General features: G+C 35.1%; 1 protein-coding gene across 1 annotated transcript in view; it reads left to right on the forward strand.

The window, feature by feature from the left end:
• LOC145243493 (proton myo-inositol cotransporter-like) overlaps positions 1–21,997 on the forward strand; it is a gene marked incomplete in the record, with an annotated part of 88,878 nt that overhangs the window by 34,653 nt on the left and 32,228 nt on the right. The window contains 1 exon segment of the mRNA XM_080106437.1: positions 10,443–10,602. Coding sequence (XP_079962563.1) covers positions 10,443–10,602 — 160 coding nt within the window.

Genomic DNA, 21,997 nt, shown 5'->3' on the forward strand with positions numbered 1-21,997 from the left:
CTGGTACCATCTGAAAGAGCAATCATCCGAACACATAATATGTGAAAATTAGAAAAAAAGATTAATTTTGTGGTGGTCAACTGGATCATTTTTTTTGGGGGGGGGTCCTTTTTTTTGCACATTAAGCTAAAACTATATTTAAAAAGCTTATTTTGCAACATCATGACGTCATAAACATTAGTGATCGAGTGGTCAAAAGCATTTGTCTGTACGTTTTTGCCTTCTTCCCCTCTTTTGTGTTTCATGTTCGAGCCTGGACACCACGGCTTTTTTTTTTTTTTTTTTTTCAGTCGCACAGGTACTCTCTGCTATTTTGATTGAAATAAAAGTTTGTTGAATTCATTTATTTTTTTATTGTGGGGGGGAGAGGGGTCCAGCACACGGCCAACAAAAAGTGTTCAATATCCAGAGAATAGCTTCTTCTCTTTGTATCCCTTCTGCTGAAATATCTGGTGGGGAGGTTGTCACATACTTCTTTTTATTAGGCAATTACATTTTTGTGTTTTTATCCGTTCTTTTATTTTTTAAATTGTTGTGGGGGGGGTATCGATGAAAGTGCTCAATATCTTTAGTATAGCAGGTGTGGGCAACGCCGGGTACCCATGCTAGTCTATAATATAAGCGCCAGTTGTACGTTTATATGTTTGGCTAAAAGTAAAAAACAACAAAATAAATGCTCAAAGATTTGGTATTTTCTTGATCAGAATTGCCTCGGATGAATATCTAGGATTTAAAAAAAATATTCATTCTTTGACTCTAAACATTCATTAAAAGAGGATCGATTTTCTAGCCAGTCCTAGGTACTAATTAAAGAGAAGTAACTAGTTTTTGAGGAGTTAATTCTCTTATGCCCCGTCATTCCTTGGGGAAATCTATAAAAAGTAAGTTATCTATGTGCATGTATGTAGACAGTAACTATGTATGCATATATATATATATTTATATATATATATATATATATATATATATATATATATATATATATATATATATATGTCTTGGAAGTTTTTTAACCTTTTAAAACTATATAAAAAACTTATTTAATTTTATATTTTATCATTCGTTAGAAAACTATTGAGTCAGTAAGTCATTTAATCACCTGCAGTCAATGCATCAACTTGCTCTCTCAAATTCACAATAGTCCTAATGTTAATTTAAGGGATCATCTGTCGTTACCATGAAACACTCTTTCGGGGATTTAAAAACAAAGCAGAATATTAAATCATGGCTCGCCAGCAGTGTTAATCAAACACCACCTCCCTTAATCACAAGAGCAAAACTAAGCGACGCTATTTTGAAAATGGTTTCAAGAAACAAGGGAGATAACTCAAAATAATGCAAACCAGCAAGATTTTTGTTGTAATGCCTACAAATTCCTATAAATCGTTTAAAAATTATTTTATTTATAAAAATAAAACTACTTTATCTGTTTACGTGATTTTTGGCATACAATATTTTCTTTTTGTCACAGGTATGTACGCCGTACAGATTTTTCTTTAGTTTTGTTTTTTAATATGGGGGATTCTGAACCAGCACCAGAAGATATACCCATATTTTACCAGGGTGTTTTCTAATACCATTAATAGCTTTAGGTTAAAGTGAATTAACAAATCTTCCAATTGAATGTGTACAATTGAATTTCACATACAATGTTAATTTCAAAAATTGCTTCCACGGTTTCTTTTTTTTTTTTTTTTTTTTTTTTTTTAAATAGAATTATCTTAAAAAGAAAGTAAAAAAAAATGATCAAAAGTCAAATAACTATCTAACGTAACTGATAGATTTTTTTTTTTACAAAACAAAATCAATTTTTATAATCATTGGATTTTATTGAAAATTTTTGTATGTATCAGATATTACATGTATTGAAATTCACCAGCTGTGACAATCGGGCATTAGTAGTGTGTATTCCAATTCCTGCTGTTGCTGTTTATTTGAACCTGAAATCATAAAAATTGGTCAGTCATCTCAAAAGATGTATAGCAATAACATACTGAATTTTCAAGATTTTTAAACAATCTTAAATGCATGTACTAAAAAAAGTTCGGAAACTTATTTAAGGCATCTCAATACTCAATGCAGGAGGGAATAATATCATTTCTATTATAATGATACCACCCTCCCAGGCATTATCTCCTCCTTTTTTAGAACGGGGTAGCATAGTATTTGAGTCCTCTCAGTGTAGTATGTGTGTTGTTGCATATTTTTACTAGTCTATTATAGAAATCTCACCTGTCTGTATGTATGTCTCACTAAAACTTTTCAGTGGCATCAAACCAGGTCAAAACCAGTACCATCTGAAAAGGCGATGTCTTGATCGAATAATATGTGAAAATTAGAAAAAAACGGTCAAGTATTTCCTATAGAAATTGACGTTTGCAATGAGGGAGGGTAGCAAAAAAAATTGTTCCTTCGTGACAATTTAATAAAACACGCATGTGCAAAAATCGTTCTTGAATTGGTTTAAATAGAAAAAAAGAAAAGAATGTTACTTTGCTCACGTGATCGTAGAGTAGTGGTTATAGTGACAGTGCCATTGTCTTAAGGTTTCACGTTCACACTGACATAGTTAACATTTTTTTTATTTTTTTGATTTGTAAAGTTTTAATATTTAAACAGGATTATTTATGCCATTTTTTTTTTGTTCGTTTATTCTTTGTTTTCCCTTTTTTTTATTTTTCCATCATGTTCGCTATTTTTGTTGTTTTTTTTTTAAGAAGTTTTAACATTTAAAACTTATTTATGCCATTTTGTTTTTGTTTGCTTAATCCTTTATTTTCCACCACGTTTGCTGTTTTACTTTTTATTTTTGTGCTTTTTTTTTTTTGTCGATTTTAAAGTTTTACCATTTAAACATGGTTATTTCATTCGCTTATTCTTTATTTTCCATTTTATTGTTTTGATTTACCTCCTCCCCATACACACACACCTCACGAATGTGAAATTAGCAGCAGCAGCAGCAGGAAGGCATATGTTGGGTTAGGGCCTAAAGAAGCCAAGGGTCCTCCTGACATAGGTTACTTAAGTACTGCTCTAAAACTAATATCATGTAACCTAGAACTTGTACCATGTTTGCCTGCATGACAAATTAGGGGTTTTTATTACATTATACTGTACTCATTATTTAATTTCATAGAAACATGACAGAATTCCAATCTCACTGTTTAGCAAGGGATCCAATTATTGTGTTTTTAGGTTTGACATTTAATTTAAAGGTTACAAAGTTTGAGACCTGTTCTTCTTTGTCTTTGTTTCTACTAAAACAGATAACCAATACTTTAAGTGTAAGATAAAGTAGCATTTGTGAAAAAAAAAAAAAAAAAAATATATATATATATATATATATATATATATATATACATACACACAGGGTGGAACGATAAAAGTTGTTGCCCTAAAGAAAACAACACTACAGCTTTATTTTAAAACTTATTGCAAAAAATCAATTCAGGTAACTTGATTATGTGGTAGAGCTGACATCTATTCAATGTAATCGCCTTCAGCCTAAATCACCGCCGTGATACAGGTATGGAACTGAGAGCATGCCTTTTCCACCAACACCGGCAGGAGCTTGGCAAATACTTGGTAGATAGCAGCAATCAGGCTGGCTTTGGTGTTGTGGGAGGTCATGTTGGTGCTGTTCTCGTCGTATGACCAAACGAAGTAGTCCAGCAGGTTCAGGGCCGGGGAGAGGGGGGCAGTGAGAGAAGGGTAGAAAGTCATAGCACTACTTCTAAAGCCAAGCCTGGGTCTCTGAACTTGTGGGCCGACACGAATCCTACTGCCACACCCAGGATCTGCTAGCGGCCGCCTGATTACCACAGAAGACCACCACACTCTTCAGCACATCTAGGTACACTTTGGTGTTGACTTTCAAGCTGACTTCGAAGATGTGAGGTGGCATGATGTGGCCCTTATTTGAAACCACACCAAAGACAATAATCGTGGCCAGAAACTTTGTTTTCATCACCCTGGGCACGTCCTTGTTATTCGTGGCAATCCAGCGATGCATTTTGAGGGTGCTGGCAATGGTCCTGTTGTCATAACTTGGATAAGTAGAGAGCATGAGTTTTACAGCGGTGCATCTCCGATCGCGCATGTTGAACATTGTGTCACTTTCAGGCATGATAGAAGGCTCCTATTGCTCTTGGGATTTGTACAAAACTGGCCGACTAGTAGATGGTCTGCAACAAAAGAAAGGAACCAGTTTTCATCATCAAACGGAAATGGAATCATGTTGTTTTTACTAGGGCGACAATTTAATCAATCCACCATATATATGTTTAAATCTTTTTCTTGCTCTGACATTGATTTAAAATCCAACTTTTTCTATTTAAAAATTATTAATATACTCAGTCATGGACATGCGAGCAACTTCATGAAGCTTAAATAATTTGCATACTCCTTTGAAAAACGAATGTTCGTTAATTATTTTTTTATAGTTTATTAGATGTTTTTTTTTCATTTAACTATTACGCTTAATTCTTTTTATGCATAGTTTCTATATTGTGCATAATTGTATAGAATTTAGGATGAAAACATTCTAGTACATGGACATTTTTTTATATCTATCTATCTATATATAAATATATATATATATGACTTTGTGTGTGTGAAACGTCTCTACCAAACTCCTCTCTGAATATTTGTTTGACATACATAAAACTTGATATGTAGAGTATTTGAACTCTGTGAGCACTTTCAATTTAGCCTGTAAAAAAAGCTGGAGCTAAGGGATCAGAATTGAAAACAAAAACAGTTGACCATGGCAGATGTAAATCAAGTAATTTCTGAGCATGCATACATATACATTTTTGGCTTGAAGTCGCTTAATTTTTCGTTTTTCTTATTCCTCTGGCAATAGCTCGGACAGTAACAATGAAGACTGAAGTGCTACATAATGACTAAGGCTTGAGCACTGAATATTTTGGTTTAGATTCCAGCTGATGACACCAAAGCTGTGTTTTTTTTTTTTGTTTTTTAACTTTTGAAATCATTTTTTTTATCAATTTTCACCCCAAACAAGGCACAGTGCCACTTTGAAGAAGGGGGCTACTATCGGGGATATAAGTTGTAGGGGCATTATGAAGGGAGACGAGTAGCAAGATGTTTGTTCACACAAATCATTACTATATATATATTGGGTACAATATAATAATTAATAGAGAATTGGCTCTATAATAATAAATGCAAAATCTGCATAAAGTAAGACATATTAAGCGTTTTTTATGACCAGGCAACACTGAGTGGCTTTTTTGTGCTTCTTGGCCTTTGCGCCAAGATCACTGTGTAGTATCTGTTCTGATGCTACACTTGACCTTTTCTGTCCTCGGTCAGTGGAGGAGAAATTCTTCATGACTGAGACAATTTTAATTTTTGTTCCTATCCAGAGCGCCCCTTTTGGGGAGCTAGATTTCCCCCTCATTAAAAAACAAACTTGTGTCTAACTCTGCCCTTGTGGGGAAGCAAGTAAATAGGAACACTGAGCTGGCTGCTAGTATTTATATGTACAAGATTCACACCATTGTGAATTTTTGAACACAGCTGCTAGGCATAATGGCGAGTAATGTGGGCTATATTTAGTTAAATTTAAGTTTATGCCAAGAAGGTAAAGAAGAGTTGAAAACCCTTATGAAAATTTAGATACTGTCAATTTTTGTGAAATTTTAATGGATCTTAGACATCAATTAACTCCAATTCTCCATATTTCAATTTTTTCTTTTGGACATTTTAAAGGGTTTTTGGGGGACGTAATATTATAATGTATCCAGTTTCAGTTGCAAAGGAACCCAAAACAAAGAAAAGGAAATAACTCTAACTCATTCTTTGTAGCAACAACATTTAATTCCTAAGTTTCTCTTTTTCGTCTCATGTGATCATCTTCTTGAGCATCCTTCACACCTTCCACGTGATCGTAAACGTTATGCATGTCTCTCATGAGATCTTGAATGTTATCTTGTCTCCTTGTGATCATTCTTTTCCTCTTTTTTATAGTCCTTTTTTTTTTTTTTTATTTACCAGTGACGTCACTTTGCATGTATTTACATATGTGCATCCGTGCTGCGTTAGAATATGGGTGAAACCTTCTATTTGTAGAATTCAAATATATCCGATTTTCATTAAATTTAAATCCATTAAAAATACTCCAAAAATGCCTTCTGGAAACTCTTTAAAATGCACCAGAGAAACTGAAATTTTGGGAATTAGAATTAGTTGATATCGAATACAATATATAATATTGCAAAAAATTTTCCAAAATACTGCAATATCTGAATTTTTATTATCCACTTCCTTTTTGCCTTTTCTGCATAAAACTAAAACTAAATATAGTCAATATTACTCACCCTTATGCCTAGAATCTGTGTTCCTAAATTCATAATGATTGTTTAAATGGTTTAGGAGTGAATCCTGTTCTGACAAAAATATATAAGCATACTTAGAGAATTTTCAGTTTTGTCCTTTTGGAGTGATTTGTAATATCTTTTTGCCTCTCTCATCACTACAACGAAACATGTGTAAGGCATTTATGAAAAAATATAAGTATTCGCCTAACTGTATATTGATTTGTATAATCGCCTAAATGTATAATGATTTAAAAATAAATAATTAAAACTAATATACAAAAGTCATGACTGGACTGATTCTATTTCTTGTTCCTTGTGATGTAACTCACCATATCATATATAATGTGTTTGTGTGCGTGTATCCATTGTCCATGGACCAACATGTGTTGTGGGCAGTTTCAGTCACAAAGGAGACCAGCATCAGACAAGGCCAAACTATTTGCAAAGAACTTTGCAGCTAATTCTACCCTATGCGACGAAGGCCATCAACTCCCCATATTTCCTCCTATAACACAGAACAAGCTAGGTAACATACAAATATCCGTGCATGAGGTCGCCAAGCTAATAAAAAACCTAGATTCCAGTAAAGCAACTGGCCCTGATGGCATCCCAATTATAGTGTTAAAAAAGCTTCAACCAGAACTTGCTCCCATACTTACGAAACTATTTAAGCGCTGCCTTAAGGAGAAGTGCTTTCCGACCCCCTGGAAGACCTCCTCAGTTTGCCCTGTATTTAAGAATTCAGGTGATAAGTCATCTCCCTCTCAATACAGACCAATAAGTCTTCTCTGTGTTATGAGTAAGTTACTGGAATCAATATTAAATAGAGAAATAGTAAACCACCTCAGCAGGAATAATCTTCTTAGTGACACACAATATGGTTTCCGCTCTGCAAGATCTACCGCAGATGTGCTGACGGTTATATCCCACAGGATTAGTGAATCTCTTGACAAAGGCTTCCTTTCTAGGGCAATTGCTCTCGACATATCAAAGGCCTTTGACAAAGTATGGCATAAGGGTCTACTTCACAAGATTTCCAGCTACGGTATAACTGGAAATGTTTTCTCAATCATTAAATCATTTCTCTCTGATAGGTTCATAAGAGTAGTGGTTGATGGACAAAAATCGGAGGCCTGCAATATAAATGCTGGAGTCCCTCAGGGGTCAATCCTGGGCCCAACTCTCTTCCTGATCTACATCAATGACCTCCCTAAACACATACTTAAATCATTCGTTGACATCTATGCTGATGACACGACCATCTACGGCAACACATCAAAGGCTGTAAATGACGAAGTTCTCTTGGATTCTCTCTCCTCTGATCTCGAGCGCGTGGTTCAGTGGGGGAAGATGTGGCTAGTTACCTTTAATGCATCCAAAACCAAACTCCTATCCTTACATCATCAACGCTCTGATCCCCAGCTGGCATCAATTGTGATGGATGGCTCTCGTCTGGGTGAGGCCCCGTGTTTTGACAAGCTTCTGGGTTTGACCTTTACTCCTGATCTGAAATGGAACACGTACATCAAGTCTGTTGCCAAGGTCGCAGGAAAGATGGTGGGATCCTTCTACCGCTCCAGAAGATATCTCACTACTGATGCAATTCTCTATCTATATAAAAGCCAAGTACGTCCAAGGATGGAATACTGTTGCCATATCTGGGCAGGAGCTGCCAAAAACAGCCTATCATGCCTTGACAGAGTACAAAATAGACTTCGTGGTTTAGTGGGGAATGCCCTTTTCTCTACCCTGCAACCTCTCTCCCACAGAAGAGACGTTGCGAGCCTATCCTTGTTTTATCGTTATTTTCATGGCAGGTGCTCGTCTGAACTCCAATCCCTGGTCCCCCCTCGCCAATCTTTCACGAAAAACACCCGTCTAGCTGAATCCACTGTGAAAAATTTCCCCCACTCTATATCTGTGCCTAAATCAAAACGCGGATTTCATGAGCAAAGCTTCTTTCTTAGAACTGCACGCCTGTGGAACTCTGTTCCGTCTGCCTGCTTCCCTCCGGACTACAACTTGGATGTCTTCAAGTCTAATGTTAACAAATTCCTAATGAACCGCCCCCCCTAATTAAACACTTCATAAAATCTCCTCACTAACGTGATGTACTTACCCTTATCCCTGAGTGTACTTACCCTTATCCCTGAGTGGCTTCCGAGCCTTGATAAGTGGTGATCACTGTGTAAAAAAAAAAAAAAAAAAAAAAAACCAAGACAAAGAATAGGAAATAACTCCAACTTGCTTGTACCGCTGTGACATCCCTCATGTGATCATCTTCACACCTCGCACATGATCACGAATGTTATCTACGTCTCTCACAAGATCTCAAGCATTATCTCATCTCCTCATGATTGTTCTATTTCCCTTTTTTATAGTCCTTTTTTTTTCCTCCACTGGTGATGTCACTTCGCATTTACATACGTACATCATGCTATATTACATCTATATGTATTAGTGATAGAATGATTCCAATATTTCTCCCGATTCCAATACAATTACTGATTCTGATTCTTTATAGATCTCTAAATATTTAACTATGAAGTAGTTTTTTGTTTTTTTTCCCCCAATTATCATAAAAACATGTTAAGTGCACATATTTTCTCAAGTGCAAAAAATACACTTGTAAGACATTAGTTTCACTATTAGTTAAAAATCAATAAATATTTATTATTTTATCATTACTACTAGCAGTGGAAGATTTTGCTTTCAACAAAATCAAATAAAAAAAACTCGTTTTTTTTTTTTTTTTTTTTTTTTTTGCATTGGAAAATAGGTACAAAAATTTCCGATACCAATACCTCTAAAAGTCCAATTTTCTTATTCTGATTCCAATTTATCGTCCCAACATTAGTATGTATGAAAAAAAAAACTTATTCAGTCTTGAGAGATAGTGATTACTCCCTTTTAAAGGTGTCTACATGGCGAGTCTATAGTAAAGTACAGTATATAGTATAATAGAGTTGAGCTGGCATTTCTTAATTGTCAACTCCAAGATGACTGGAAACAATCCTGGAAGAAGCAGTTATTTGGTTCGCCACTATGAGTAATGGGGCCATTATATTAAATGGACATCCAGCCGTGCATGATATGTCGTGAATCCTGGTAAGAGGCAAAAAAGACAGAAAAATACAGCCTCACGGTATCACCTTCCGCTTAGATTTATCAGCAACAATGGAAAACAAAACCCGAGTGGAGGTTTGAACTTCAAATGGATATATTTGAAAACAGTGTCAATAATATGGGGCAGTGTTCAATCAGATCGGCAACACAGATAATAAAAGAAAAAAATGACTAAACAGAGAAAGGGAAACAGAATAAATGTATTTAACACATTCAATAACAGTCAGTGTTAGAATCAAGTAATCGCGTTTTAAATCTTTGTTTCTTTGGGTTTTTTTTATTTCTTTAATTTTTTTTAAAAGTTTTCTTCTGCTCGATTAATTGCACAACCAAAGCTTGAGAATCTAACCTACCCTCCTCTTTAATCCATAGCTGGAAGCAAGACACATAGATTCAGAACTCTTTAAGTATTAGTGGAAGTTGATCACAAGAAACACTCGTCTAGCTAAAAACACTATCAATAATCCCCCCCCCCATTCTTTATCTGTACCTAAACCTAAACGTAGATTCCATGAACAAAGCTTCTTTCTTAGAACTGCACGCCTGTGGAATTGTCTTCCGTTTTCCTGCTTTCCAGCTGACTACAATATGGTTGTCTTCAAGTCTAACATAAACAAGTTTTTGATGAGCCGTTCCATATAAGTTAACAAATTTAACGAATTTTCATTACTAATGATTACTATATTTTCCAATTTCTACTGTACACTCTTTAACCCTTATCCTTGAGTGGCCTCTTGGCCTTGATAATGTGGTGATGCCTGTGTAAAAAAAAAATAAAAAAAAAATTGGATCACTTTAATATTAAGACATCTTGCACTCCTGTTATTGTTTGTCATCATTATCGTCATCATCATCATTCCTTGCCTACCTGTTTGTTTAATTTTCACAATCTTATACAATATATATGTCACATATCAAAAAAAAAAAAAAATGATGTGTAGAACTAAATGTTTTTCTTTTTTTTTCTTGCAGGATTTACTGGTGCCTCTACAGCCGTTTATATTGCAGAATGTGCCCCACAACATATACGAGGACGTCTTATAGGATTGAGTCAACCATTTTTAACTGTAGGAATTTTATCAGCTACGGTGATTTCAGGAATTTTTAGCTACGATAAGGAAAATGGATGGCGGTAAGTAACTTGACATTTTAGATTATTATTATTAGTGTTTCTTCTTCTTCAACTATTTTCATCTTTAATATTGATAAATATTTCAAATTTTGACCATTGACAAGATGCAATCTTATACTTCAAAGATCAGCATGAAGATAAACACCAATAAGACAGTTTCTGACAGCAGGTCTTCTTCCAAATAAATAACAGCCCATTGTCCTCAACACCAAAACTATTGAAGAGGTTGATCAGTTTGAGTATCTTAGCCTCATCATCATCATCGCAACATGCTAAAAGGAGGAAGACAACCTCAACCGCATCAGCAATGCTCACACTGCTTTGTGTTGACTTTGATTGAAAAGAAATAAGGCTGAACATCATTTAAGATTTACCAGGCCCTCATCCGCACCATTCTCCTTTATGACTGCAAGACTTGGCCTATGCGGATAAGTGACCTATGCAAACTGGAGGTATCCGACCATCACTGCCTATATCACATCCTCCATGTCCACTGGCATCAGTTTATCTCCAAAAATAAAGTTTGTGCTCGCTGCAAGATCCACTCTCGCCAAAAATCTTTCCTTACCAGATGCCTTGGTTGGTTTGGTCACGCCCTTCGACAACACCCAGGTGATTCATCCTTGAAGTCATAAACTCAGCAACACTATCAGGCTGGAAGAAATGTTGCAGTAGGTTACCCAAAACCTTGCTCAGGACGGTGCAGCAGGATGCTGAACTTATTCAAGGTCCTATCCTTTACAGGGTCTGTCGCTGAACCGCAAGTGGCTTGCACTCATAACAGAAGTAGCTTTGGATTGCCGTGCCTAGTCAGCCAGTGTTCGGAACATTGTGAACTTGTTGGAAAGAGTCAGTCCAATCGACCACTGGGGTGATGCCACAACTATGACTACGATGACTTGAGTGTTATTGTACAATGTTTTCGTCGATGTAACTTCTGATCCTTTTCAGGTCTATTTTGTCGAACTCAGGAATCGGCATGAAATTTTGAATGGAACTTTTTATTTAATCCATGTGGGTAGCATGCCCTCATTCTGCCATCCATGACTGGGTAGAATTCTTAAGTAATTTACAATTGTATTCTTAGTATTGCTCGCACAGAAGAGTATCACTTAGAACCGAGTTGTACCTAGTACTTTATCCATTATGGCACGGGTCCTTGCAAACAATTCTATAAATTTTGGAAACCTTAAACCTATTCTTGTTTTTAGGTGTATAATCTCACTACTTATCTCTGTAGATTACTACTTATTACTATATATATATATATATATATATATATATATATAGGATTAATGACAAAAAGTTATATTCCAAAATTCATGATGTTGACCATCTTATATTTTATTCCTTTAATTCAGTTGACTTATACAATTCTTGACAATATCTGTTTCGTAGCACAAAATCAATTACTTAATTATTATATCAATCAGTGAATCTATTTTGCCCTTAACTCATCAGAACAAATAGCAACAATCAATTCGTCAAAAGCAATTGAAGTGTGATTTGACATGATTAAAATTCGAAAATTGGAAGAGAGACTGCAAATACCTTTTTGTTTATTCTCTATATTGTTTTGTAATTACATTAATCTTCTTAAATAGGGATTGATATATATTATAAGAAAATATATTTCTACAGAAATATATAATGAACAAATGGGATTTATTATCTCCATCTTTTACTATTGCTAAGGAACTTTACCATTCCTTCTCGGTGCTGGATTCGACAATTTTGGGACATTACCTTCAATATTGGAATCATTAACCAGTTTGGAATATAAAAATAGCATTCATCTCTATTTGCAAGGCACCACTCAAATTGTATACCTGAAATGCACATTCTTTTTCTTGTTTAATCCGATTCTCCTGTTCGATCACCTTAAAACGATGTCATTTTCTATGTTCCTTTAAAAATATTTTTAATCAATTTTCAATAAAAAGCAAAATTATGTTTGTCCATAAAGAAATATTTGCTTAAGATAGTTCCTCTGAAGAGATTAGCCTTACACCTTAAAACCCATGGATTAAGGAAAGAACTTTAAATGTTGTGTATTCCTTGTTCAAATAATAATTTTTGTTTTTAAAATTCTATATTATACTGCAAAAAAATTTAAATATAAACCCTAATATATATATATATATATATATATATATATATATATATATATATATAATGTGTATTTATTCTCCCTTTTTCCTGTTTCCTGCTTTCATAATCATTATGAATCTCTAAACTTTCACTAACTATTGAATAACTTTTTAATGCAAATATAATCAATTTCATATTTGTTTCTTTCAATGCATTAACCTGCAAAATTTATTGTATATTTTGCAAACCTCTTTTCTCTGATGAAAAGAATTGCATTTTCAGTCGCGTGCTATGTAGTAAATCATAAACGACCAAAATTTCGTATATGTTAAAATATATTCCAAAATGTAATCAAAATAAAGACTTTGCAAAAAGAGAAATGATTTTATATTTTTTCTTTAAAATCTATACTATTAATGAAAATTCTAAATGTTTATCATGCGTGTGTGCCTATATACCAATAAAACTTTCGAACGGATGCACCGAATTGAAAAATTCTTTTTTCCCCTGAAAGGTGTGAGTTCCTAGATTGTCCTTATCTATATACAGTTCGTAACGAACAATGCTGAGTCATACCAAAAGCCTGAAATAAGGGTTTTGGGGCCGTTTCGTAAACTTGTCGAAAAAGTTATCTGCCCATGTCAACGGAATTTAGCACTGTCTGTATACCGTCATGGTAATATCTTTCGACATACGGATAGGACTTGTGATGCAATGGATAATGCGTCTGACTACGGATCAGAAAATTCCAGGTTCAAATCATCGCAAGTTTGTAATAATTTTAACCGTCATTTTATCCAATGTTTACTCATTATCCTTACCCTTAGTTCACAGGGTATTTTTGTTATTTTTTCAGTGATTTTGTTTTGTGCATATGGGAATTTTCCATACTCCGAGTTCACAGGGTACGCATTGATGGTAAGACGATGTTGAGTGTACTTGATTTTGTGTTTGACTACGCGGTGCAGCTGCTAGTATACAATATTTAGACTGAAGCTTTATTTATGAAGAAAAGAAAAAATCATCAGTTGAGCATTTTTTTTTTAAGTCTCTCATAAATTCTAATAATACGTAGCAGTGTTTGGTTAACAATTTATTGGGTAAATATTACCTTATGCTACAACAGAACACCGATCATTCTAATTTTTTTTTTTTTTTTTTTTTTTTTTTTAGGGGTATTTGAGGTCACTGACAACAAATCTGATAATCAAACCCACCACAAATTTCCCATTTGAGTAGTGGTATTAACCCCTAAACCTTGAGACTATTTTGTGCCATTTCACCGCCTTTGGTAGTGTTTTTCTTACATGATACGTTCGCGTGCAAACGGGAGTAGTGGGATGTCTTATCACATCACATATGAATCTTGGCATGCTGGAATCTTTAAGTAGTTATTTCAAAGAAGGTTGGTTTTTTTTTTGTGTTTTCTTTGAAAAAAAAAAGTGGTTTATTTATTTTGTTTTACGTAGTTTTAATGCTTTTCAATTGATCTAAAAATGTTTTAATGCTTTTTAATTGATCTAAAAAGTTTTCACAAGAGGTTTACAAAAACATAACCACCAAACATTTTTATGTTTTTTGTTCTTTTTTGGGGGAGAGGGGTGAATTCAATTATAGGACTTGTGTAGTTTAACAAGTGCTTCTGCAGTTTAATTAACCGTTTTTCCGTAAGTAACTTTACCATTTCACAAAAATTCTGTTTACATTGGGGAGGAGGCGGCGGCGGTGGTGGTGCTGGGGAGCGCGCATTAAAAACTATGTAAGACGAAAAAAATAAATGAACCACAATTTTTTTTTTTTTTTTTTTTTTTTGTTTAAACTTTCTTATTTGAAAGATTCCTACGCGATGTGAAAAGACACTTCACTACGCCTGTTCGCACACGAATGTATCATGTAAGAAAAACACTACCGAAGGCAGTAAAATGGCACAAAATAGTCCCAAGGTCTAGGGGTTCATACCATGCAAACGGTAAATTTGTGGCGGGTTTAATTATCAGATTTGTTGTCAGCGACCTCGAATACCCCTCAAAAACCAAATTAGAGTGATCAGTGTTCTGTTGTAGCGTAAGGTAATATTTACCAATCAAACTATTGTATTTAAAACATAATATCAAGAACGAAAAATGAAATAAAAACAGTGGTATGACAAAATAATTATTTCATGAAAAATACCTCACAGTGTAAGTTGCCGGCAGTAGTACCAGATAAATAATATATAGTACTAGCAGACCTGTATCCTGGCATTGCTTGGGAAAATAACTCAAAAATTTCTGGCCTCAATCTTTAAGTATTGAATTATTTGTTGCTTATCATTCAATGCAAACACAGATTCCATTACATTAATGTAAATCAGCAACCAGCAAAAAAATAAAAATAAAAATAAAAAAGACTTTAGTATGAAATTTGTAAACTGCATAACTGTTACATAATAGATTAAACAATAAAAAAAATGCTCTCTAGTAAGTAATAGTATTGTAATGAATAAGACTACACAGTGTAAGGTGATGCTACTGGTAATATATGTGTGAGTGAAAATACCTCTGACTTCCTATATGGATGACTGTTAAAAGAAACTGTTAAGCTGGAAAAATATAGAATTTATTGAAGTAATAGTTTTGGAATAAATAAGACTACACGGTGTAAAGTAGTGCCAGTGGTAGTATATATGAGTGCGAGAGTAAAAATCTCCAACTCTCTCTGTATGGATGATTATGTTAAGGGAAGCTGTTAAGCTGGAGAAAAATGTAAAGTTTATGGAAAGCTAATGAAATAATAGTTCTGGGATGAATAAAATAACATAGTATAAGGTGATGCCAGTAACAGTAGATCTAAGTGTGAGAGTGAAAATACCTCCAACTTTCTATATGGATGACTCTGTTAGACGCTGTTAAACTGGAACAAATGTAAAATTATTGGAATCTAATTAAAGAAATATATATTTTCTAAAAAAACATGCATCAGGTATTGACTGACATATGCAGATTATGTTTATAGAGATATAGTAGCCAATGAAACAGGAGAAAATTTGGAAGTGATATTGAGATGCCATCTTGAAATTACACTCAACAGCTTCAAGTAGCCGACAATAGTTGAAGGCAACCCAAAGGCTCCCTTTTCATTAGTTGCTAGATAAAAGTGTAGGTGAGGGTGCCACTTCGTTCCCAGGATTACTCTATTTGCCTTTGATCTTCCCCTTGTAATGCTGAGTGTTTAGCAAGGTGGCATCAGGTACCATTTTTTAAGTTTTTGGTATGATTCAAGCAAGATTTGAACCCTGTTCTCCCGGCCCATTTGCAAACACTCTTATCCTTATCAGAAATGGACCGGTTTAGCTAATGAAAAGCAAGTTTTTGAGTTGCTCTCGACTATAGTCAGCTATTTAGCTTTCGCAGAATCAAAAATAGAGATGAAACATAAAGCAAAGCGGCCGACTAGTTGAGGGTGACCCAAAAGCTTCTTTTTTATTAGCTACTACACCAAGGTGTAGCAGAGAGTGCCACTTCATTCCCAGGATTACTCCATTTGCCTCGCATCCTCCCCTTATAATGCTGAGTGTTTAGCAAGATGGCATCAAGTACCAGTTTTTAAGTTTTTGGTATGACACTCCAGTCTCCTGGTCTATTAACACAAACACTCTTACCGTTATGACAAATGGTTAAAGGACTGCCTTGATTAGTTTCATTCTTTGATTTTCCATTTTCCATTCCCCTGTAGTATGTAGGCTCATAAGATTCAAACTTTTTTGGTGGGTCGTAGTAGGTTGTTGTTGCAGCAATGACATTCACCCTTTTCAGATTGAGCCATGGCATTTCAAAACTAAATGCTTCTCGTCAGAAGAGGAAAGAAAATCGTTTATATACAAAAATATTGGCAGAATAGACAACGATTTTAAATACAATTTAGACTAGAAATAAAAAAAATTGGTGACTGGGGTGCAATCATAGGAAAGGGAGGTGGGTGTATGAGAGAAATAAGAAAAGCTTCAAAGGCCAGTAGAAAAGAGGTATTGTGTAGGAAAGGAGAGTTGAGAAAAAAAAAGAAAGGGTTTTACAAAGGGTTAAAAAAAAAAAAAAAAGAAAAGGCAGGCAAACTCTGGCTTACCTCCCCCCCCAAAAAAAAGGAATATTCAAAAGAAGTGAATAGCAATTAATAAAAGAAATGAATTAATAAATTAATTCAGTTCAATATGTATTCTTATGTAGCCTTAATACTTATCTCCTTATTTTTTCATATCTACTATTCTTAGGAACTTAATGTGTGTGAGTGAGTTCCCTACAGACTCTAAAACTGCTGGACTGATATTTATGAAATTTCACACACTTTATGTGCCTGACAGTGTTCTTAGATAGGTTTTGTATCAGAATGTCTTTGATAAGTATCAATAATCAAAAAAAGTTTGAAAGAAGGAACGGGCGATTTTGACTAACGTTAACACCTTGCATAGCCAAACATCACAAGTGCATTTGAGAAGTTTTATTACCACACAAGCCGAAAGGCTTGACATATCAAATCAACAGTAGGTTCTTTGATATGACAGAGGCGCGTTCAAAATGAATGTTACTGTTTATAGCACAATTGCGCAATGATACTTGACTTTTTCATTTTAAACTTAAATTCGAGCGATTATTACCGCACAGCTAATAAGACCAGGCATATAAAATCAACAGTAGGTTCTTTGATATGACAGGGGGCATGATTAAAATGAACGTTTCTGTTTAGAGCACAATTAAAGTATGATACTTGATTTTTCATTTTGAAGTTTAATTGAAGCCATTATATATAAAACAATTTTATAAAATCAACAGATTCTCTACAGTGCAATGCAGACTACAATATATTGTGAACTAAGTCACTGCAAGAAGCGTGTGAACTTCCTCCCAGTGCACAGTGAATTGTCCCCCCAACTAGAGCAGGCAATCAATCAATTGATTGAAAAATGAGCAATTTCACCGATTTCAATGATAATAAAAAAAATGTGAATGTAAAACATTTGTTGATTATCATCCAATTCCTGGCAACATCGGGTCACTCTGCTAATATATATATATATATATGCATATCTAATATATAAAAGGCTACATGCCTGTCTGTCTCCATATTTTCGAACTTTATCTCAAAAATCTAAAAGTCGCAGAGTGACACTACGGGTCTCAAATGATTGGATTTTTTTATGAACCATTCTTTTATGGGTCTTTAGGTGGTTAAAATAGTTTTTAAGGAGTCAAAAATGGGTCCAAATTGAAAATGAGTTATACATTTTGTACATTTATCTTAGTTTATTTTAAATTTTTAATCAGTTCATATGCGTGTCATGTTGGTACAGTGGTAACATCACCAGCTTTGAATACTACAGCATTGCTATCAGTTTCAGTTCTAGTTAATGGCATCGAAATGCTTTCTTTTTTTTTTTTTTTTTTTTTTTTTTTTTGAAATCACGACTTTATAATTATGTATACGAAATCTCAACAAATAAATTAAAATATCATATTTAAGCATATTTTACGACCGGGCAAAGTCGGTAACCCCCCCCCACCCCACCAGTATATATATATATAATCAATTTTATTGGCAAAAAATGGCAAAATGCAGCAAGCCATGTAAAAAAAAAAAAAAACAAAAAAAAAAAACAAAAAAAAAAACATATTGCATCTATATACTGTATGACTGTTTGTCAAAGGTAATTTTAAAACTGGATATGGTAGGTTGCCTTCAGTGCATTCTGAACCATTGTGGCCCATATATGGTAGTCCTGTGCAAGGTTGTATGAGATGGCAAACGAATTGTGATTCCACTTTCGAAGACCGGTCACCTGTGGAGCTGAAAGCTCATCTAAATCTTTGATGGTTATTTGTGTCTTCAACTATTCACCAAGATACATGCACTATGGGACAGATATTCGGCCATTTTTAAGTTTGTTGTTCGGTGGAGAAGTCGGGTGTCATTATATCTTCAAAATAAAATCTTAATTCACCCTAAATAAGGCATAATGCCACTTGGCCCACTCAGGCGTAAAGGGCAACTATGCGAGGCCATGCCAACAATGGCATTTTGTAGGTAGTTGAGCAGCGAGATATCTGTTAGTGTTAGATTTAGATTTCTGCATGTTAGTACAGTCAAGGAAACAGGGAGGGAATTCCAAAGTCTAGCCGTTTGAGAGCAGGAACTATTGGAATAGAAAACTTTCCAACATCTAGGGGCCTCTACAGTGAAGAGGTGGGATTTTGCTGCTATTTAAAAGTTGAGTTGTGATCTTGTTTAGAAGGATGATCCTTTTGTTACAGTAATGACCGAGACCACATGCTTAACATTACGATCAATATTGAAATCCAGCACCGAATTCAGATGAAGGCAACCAGCAGACGATTACGATCGGTGATAATCCTCTCTTGCCATGAGGTGTGACACATTCTTGAAGGATAATAAAATATTTCTGGTTAAAAGATATATTTAATGTAGTAATTCTGTGGTTAACCTTCTTTTTTTTATAGCAAATTATATTTTATAAATAAACTAGCATGGATATCCGACGTTGCCTGGGTTGACGTGAAGTTCCGTTTGGACACACCTGCTATACTAAAGATATTGAGCAGTTTTTCATTATTAACTGTCAACTCCATCATTACCCCCGCAAAAATTTCAAAAATAAAAGAACGGATAAAAACACAAAAATGTAATCGCCCCCAAAAGAAGATATTTCGGCAGAAGGGATATGAAGAGAAGCTATTCTCTGGATATTGAGCACTTTTTGATGCCCGTGCGCTGGACCCCCCCCCCCCCCAATAACATAAAAAAATCAAAACAACTTTTCTTTCAATCAAAATAACAGGGAGTGCCTGTGTGACTCAAAAAAGCAAAAAAAAAAAAAAAAAAAAAATTAGCTGTAGTGTCGGGGCTCGATAATAATATATGCTGGCCATTTTTTCTCTATGTACAGAGTCGAATGCTTTGGTGAAATCTATGACTGCCTCAATGTTTTTTGCTTTGACTCCTTCAATCAGTCTCCTAGCAGTAAGTATTTGACTATTAGTAGAGCGATTCTTTCTAAATCCATTTTGGTTCTTCCTGAGCACTTCTTCGATCTTTAGTTGGATACAGTTGAGAAGCATGGCATTGTAGATTTTTGCTGCAATTGGAGTGAGTGTTATTCCTCTGTAGTTGCTTGGTATGCTTGGGTCACCCTTCTTGGGGAAGGGAAGTATGCATCCTTCCCTCCATATATGAATAATTTTTTGATTATATACAGAATTGCATGAATTAAGAAGTATGTCATTGAAACCACCTGTCTTCCATACTTCAGGAGGTATGTTATCTAAGCCTGCAGCTTTACGATTCTTGGTCTTTAGTACATTTAGAAGTTCCTCCATTATAAAATCACCCTTCTCAATAGAGAATAGAGGAAAAATGGCCAGCATATTAAAAGCATATGGCATTCCAAATGAAGTCATTAATGCTATCATGATGCTATATAAGCACACTCGAGCAATGGTCAGGTCCCGAGACGGGGACACTGAATGTTTCGACATCCGCACTGGGGTTCTACAAGGAGATACTCTTGCCCCTTTTCTTTTCATTGTCTGTCTTGATTTTGTACTTCGCACCTCTGTTGATATACATAATATGCTAGGCTTCACCCTAAATGAATCCAGAAACAGACGTCATCAATCAGCACACATAACTGATGCAGATTACGCAGACGATATTGCTTTGTTCGCGAACAACACTGCTGATGCGCAAACACTGTTATGTAAGCTAGAAAAGTCTGCAAATGACATTGGTTTCCACATAAATGCGGATAAGACAAAGTTTATGACGTTCAGTGTGAAAGGAGAGATCAGGGCTTTGGTTGGATCAACACTGAAAGAAGTCGCTGAGTTTACGTATCTGGGCAGCAACATAGTTTCCACAGAGAGAGATATCGGAATTTGCATCTCAAAAGCATGGACCGCATTGGATGGGCTACATTAAGTATGGACTTCGAGACTGGCTGACAAACTGAAAAGGCAGTTCTTCAGGGCAGTGGTAGAGTCTGTCCTTGTTTATGGTGCTACAACCTGGACACTCACCAAAAGATTGGAAAGAAAACTAGACAGCACATACACCCGTATGCTAAGAACAATATTAAATATATCTTGGCAAAATCATCCCACGAAGCAGCAACTTTATGGCAATCTACCTGCCATACCTAATACTATCAGAGAAAGACGCCTAAGATTTGCCGGTCATTGTCTGAGGAGCAAGCATGAATTGGTGAGTGATGTATTGCTATGGACTCCACGACACGGATGCGCAAGCAGAGGACGACCTAGATCCACGTACATCCAACAAATAGCACACGATGCCCACAAACTATTTTGCGCACACGGTCACGAGTGCTTATGATGTCATTACATTGCAAAATAAGCTTTTTAAACAAAGTTTTAGTTTGACACATGTGCGTGACTTGCAAAAAGAGCAACGCGAAAAAGGACCCCCCCCCTTTCAAAAAGTGGTTCATTTACCCCCCCCCCCTACAGAATTAATCTTTTTTTCTAATTTTCACATCTGCATCCAGGGCATTGCTCTTTCAGATAGTACTGGTTTCGACCCGGTCAGATGCAGATAAGTTTTTAACAGAGGTACAAACACACAAACGACTTTCCTTTATATTATAGACTAGCCTGGGTGCCTGGCATTGCCCGGGTGTTTGAAGGTGTGTATTGAGCAAAAAAAAAAAAAAAAAGTGGTAGTAGGCAGGCTTGAACCCGTACCGCGAAGGAGGAAAAGAATGTGAAAAAAACAAAAAGAAAAAGTGACGGCTTTGCTGTTGCGTCCATCGCCAAACTTAGTTACTGAAGGATAGAAGTCAGCTAGATCTGTTTCTCTAGCAAGAACATTGTCTCCTCTCTCAATTCGCTTCCTTCTGTCTATTGTAAACGATCTATTGCATACAATTACTTGAACACAAGTTGCTACTAAATTTGATTTAAGTTGATTAAAGTATCACATTTACGTCTTTGGGAATTTTATTTATAGCTGATGGACAATCTCATTAATCTTCATCCTCGAATCGCCTTGATAAGTGATGACTCATTAGTTTAAAAAGAGATATATTTCTAGTAGTTTTTAACAGCAAATCTACATCGTTAAATGCCCGTCTATGTAATCTATATATATATATATAAAAGCGAAAATGTGTGTTTGTGTGTCTGCTAAAAACTTTCGACAGACACGATGAAAATTCACAAACTCTGTATCATATTGAAGCTCCATCCTTCGCTCAAAAAATTGGCCAAAAACGTTCATTTTTTTTTTCACCCCGAAATCG

This window comes from Euprymna scolopes, chromosome 22, assembly GCF_053919585.1.
Source record: "Euprymna scolopes isolate OS-2025 chromosome 22, ASM5391958v1, whole genome shotgun sequence".
NCBI classification, from domain to species: Eukaryota; Metazoa; Mollusca; class Cephalopoda; order Sepiida; family Sepiolidae; genus Euprymna; species Euprymna scolopes.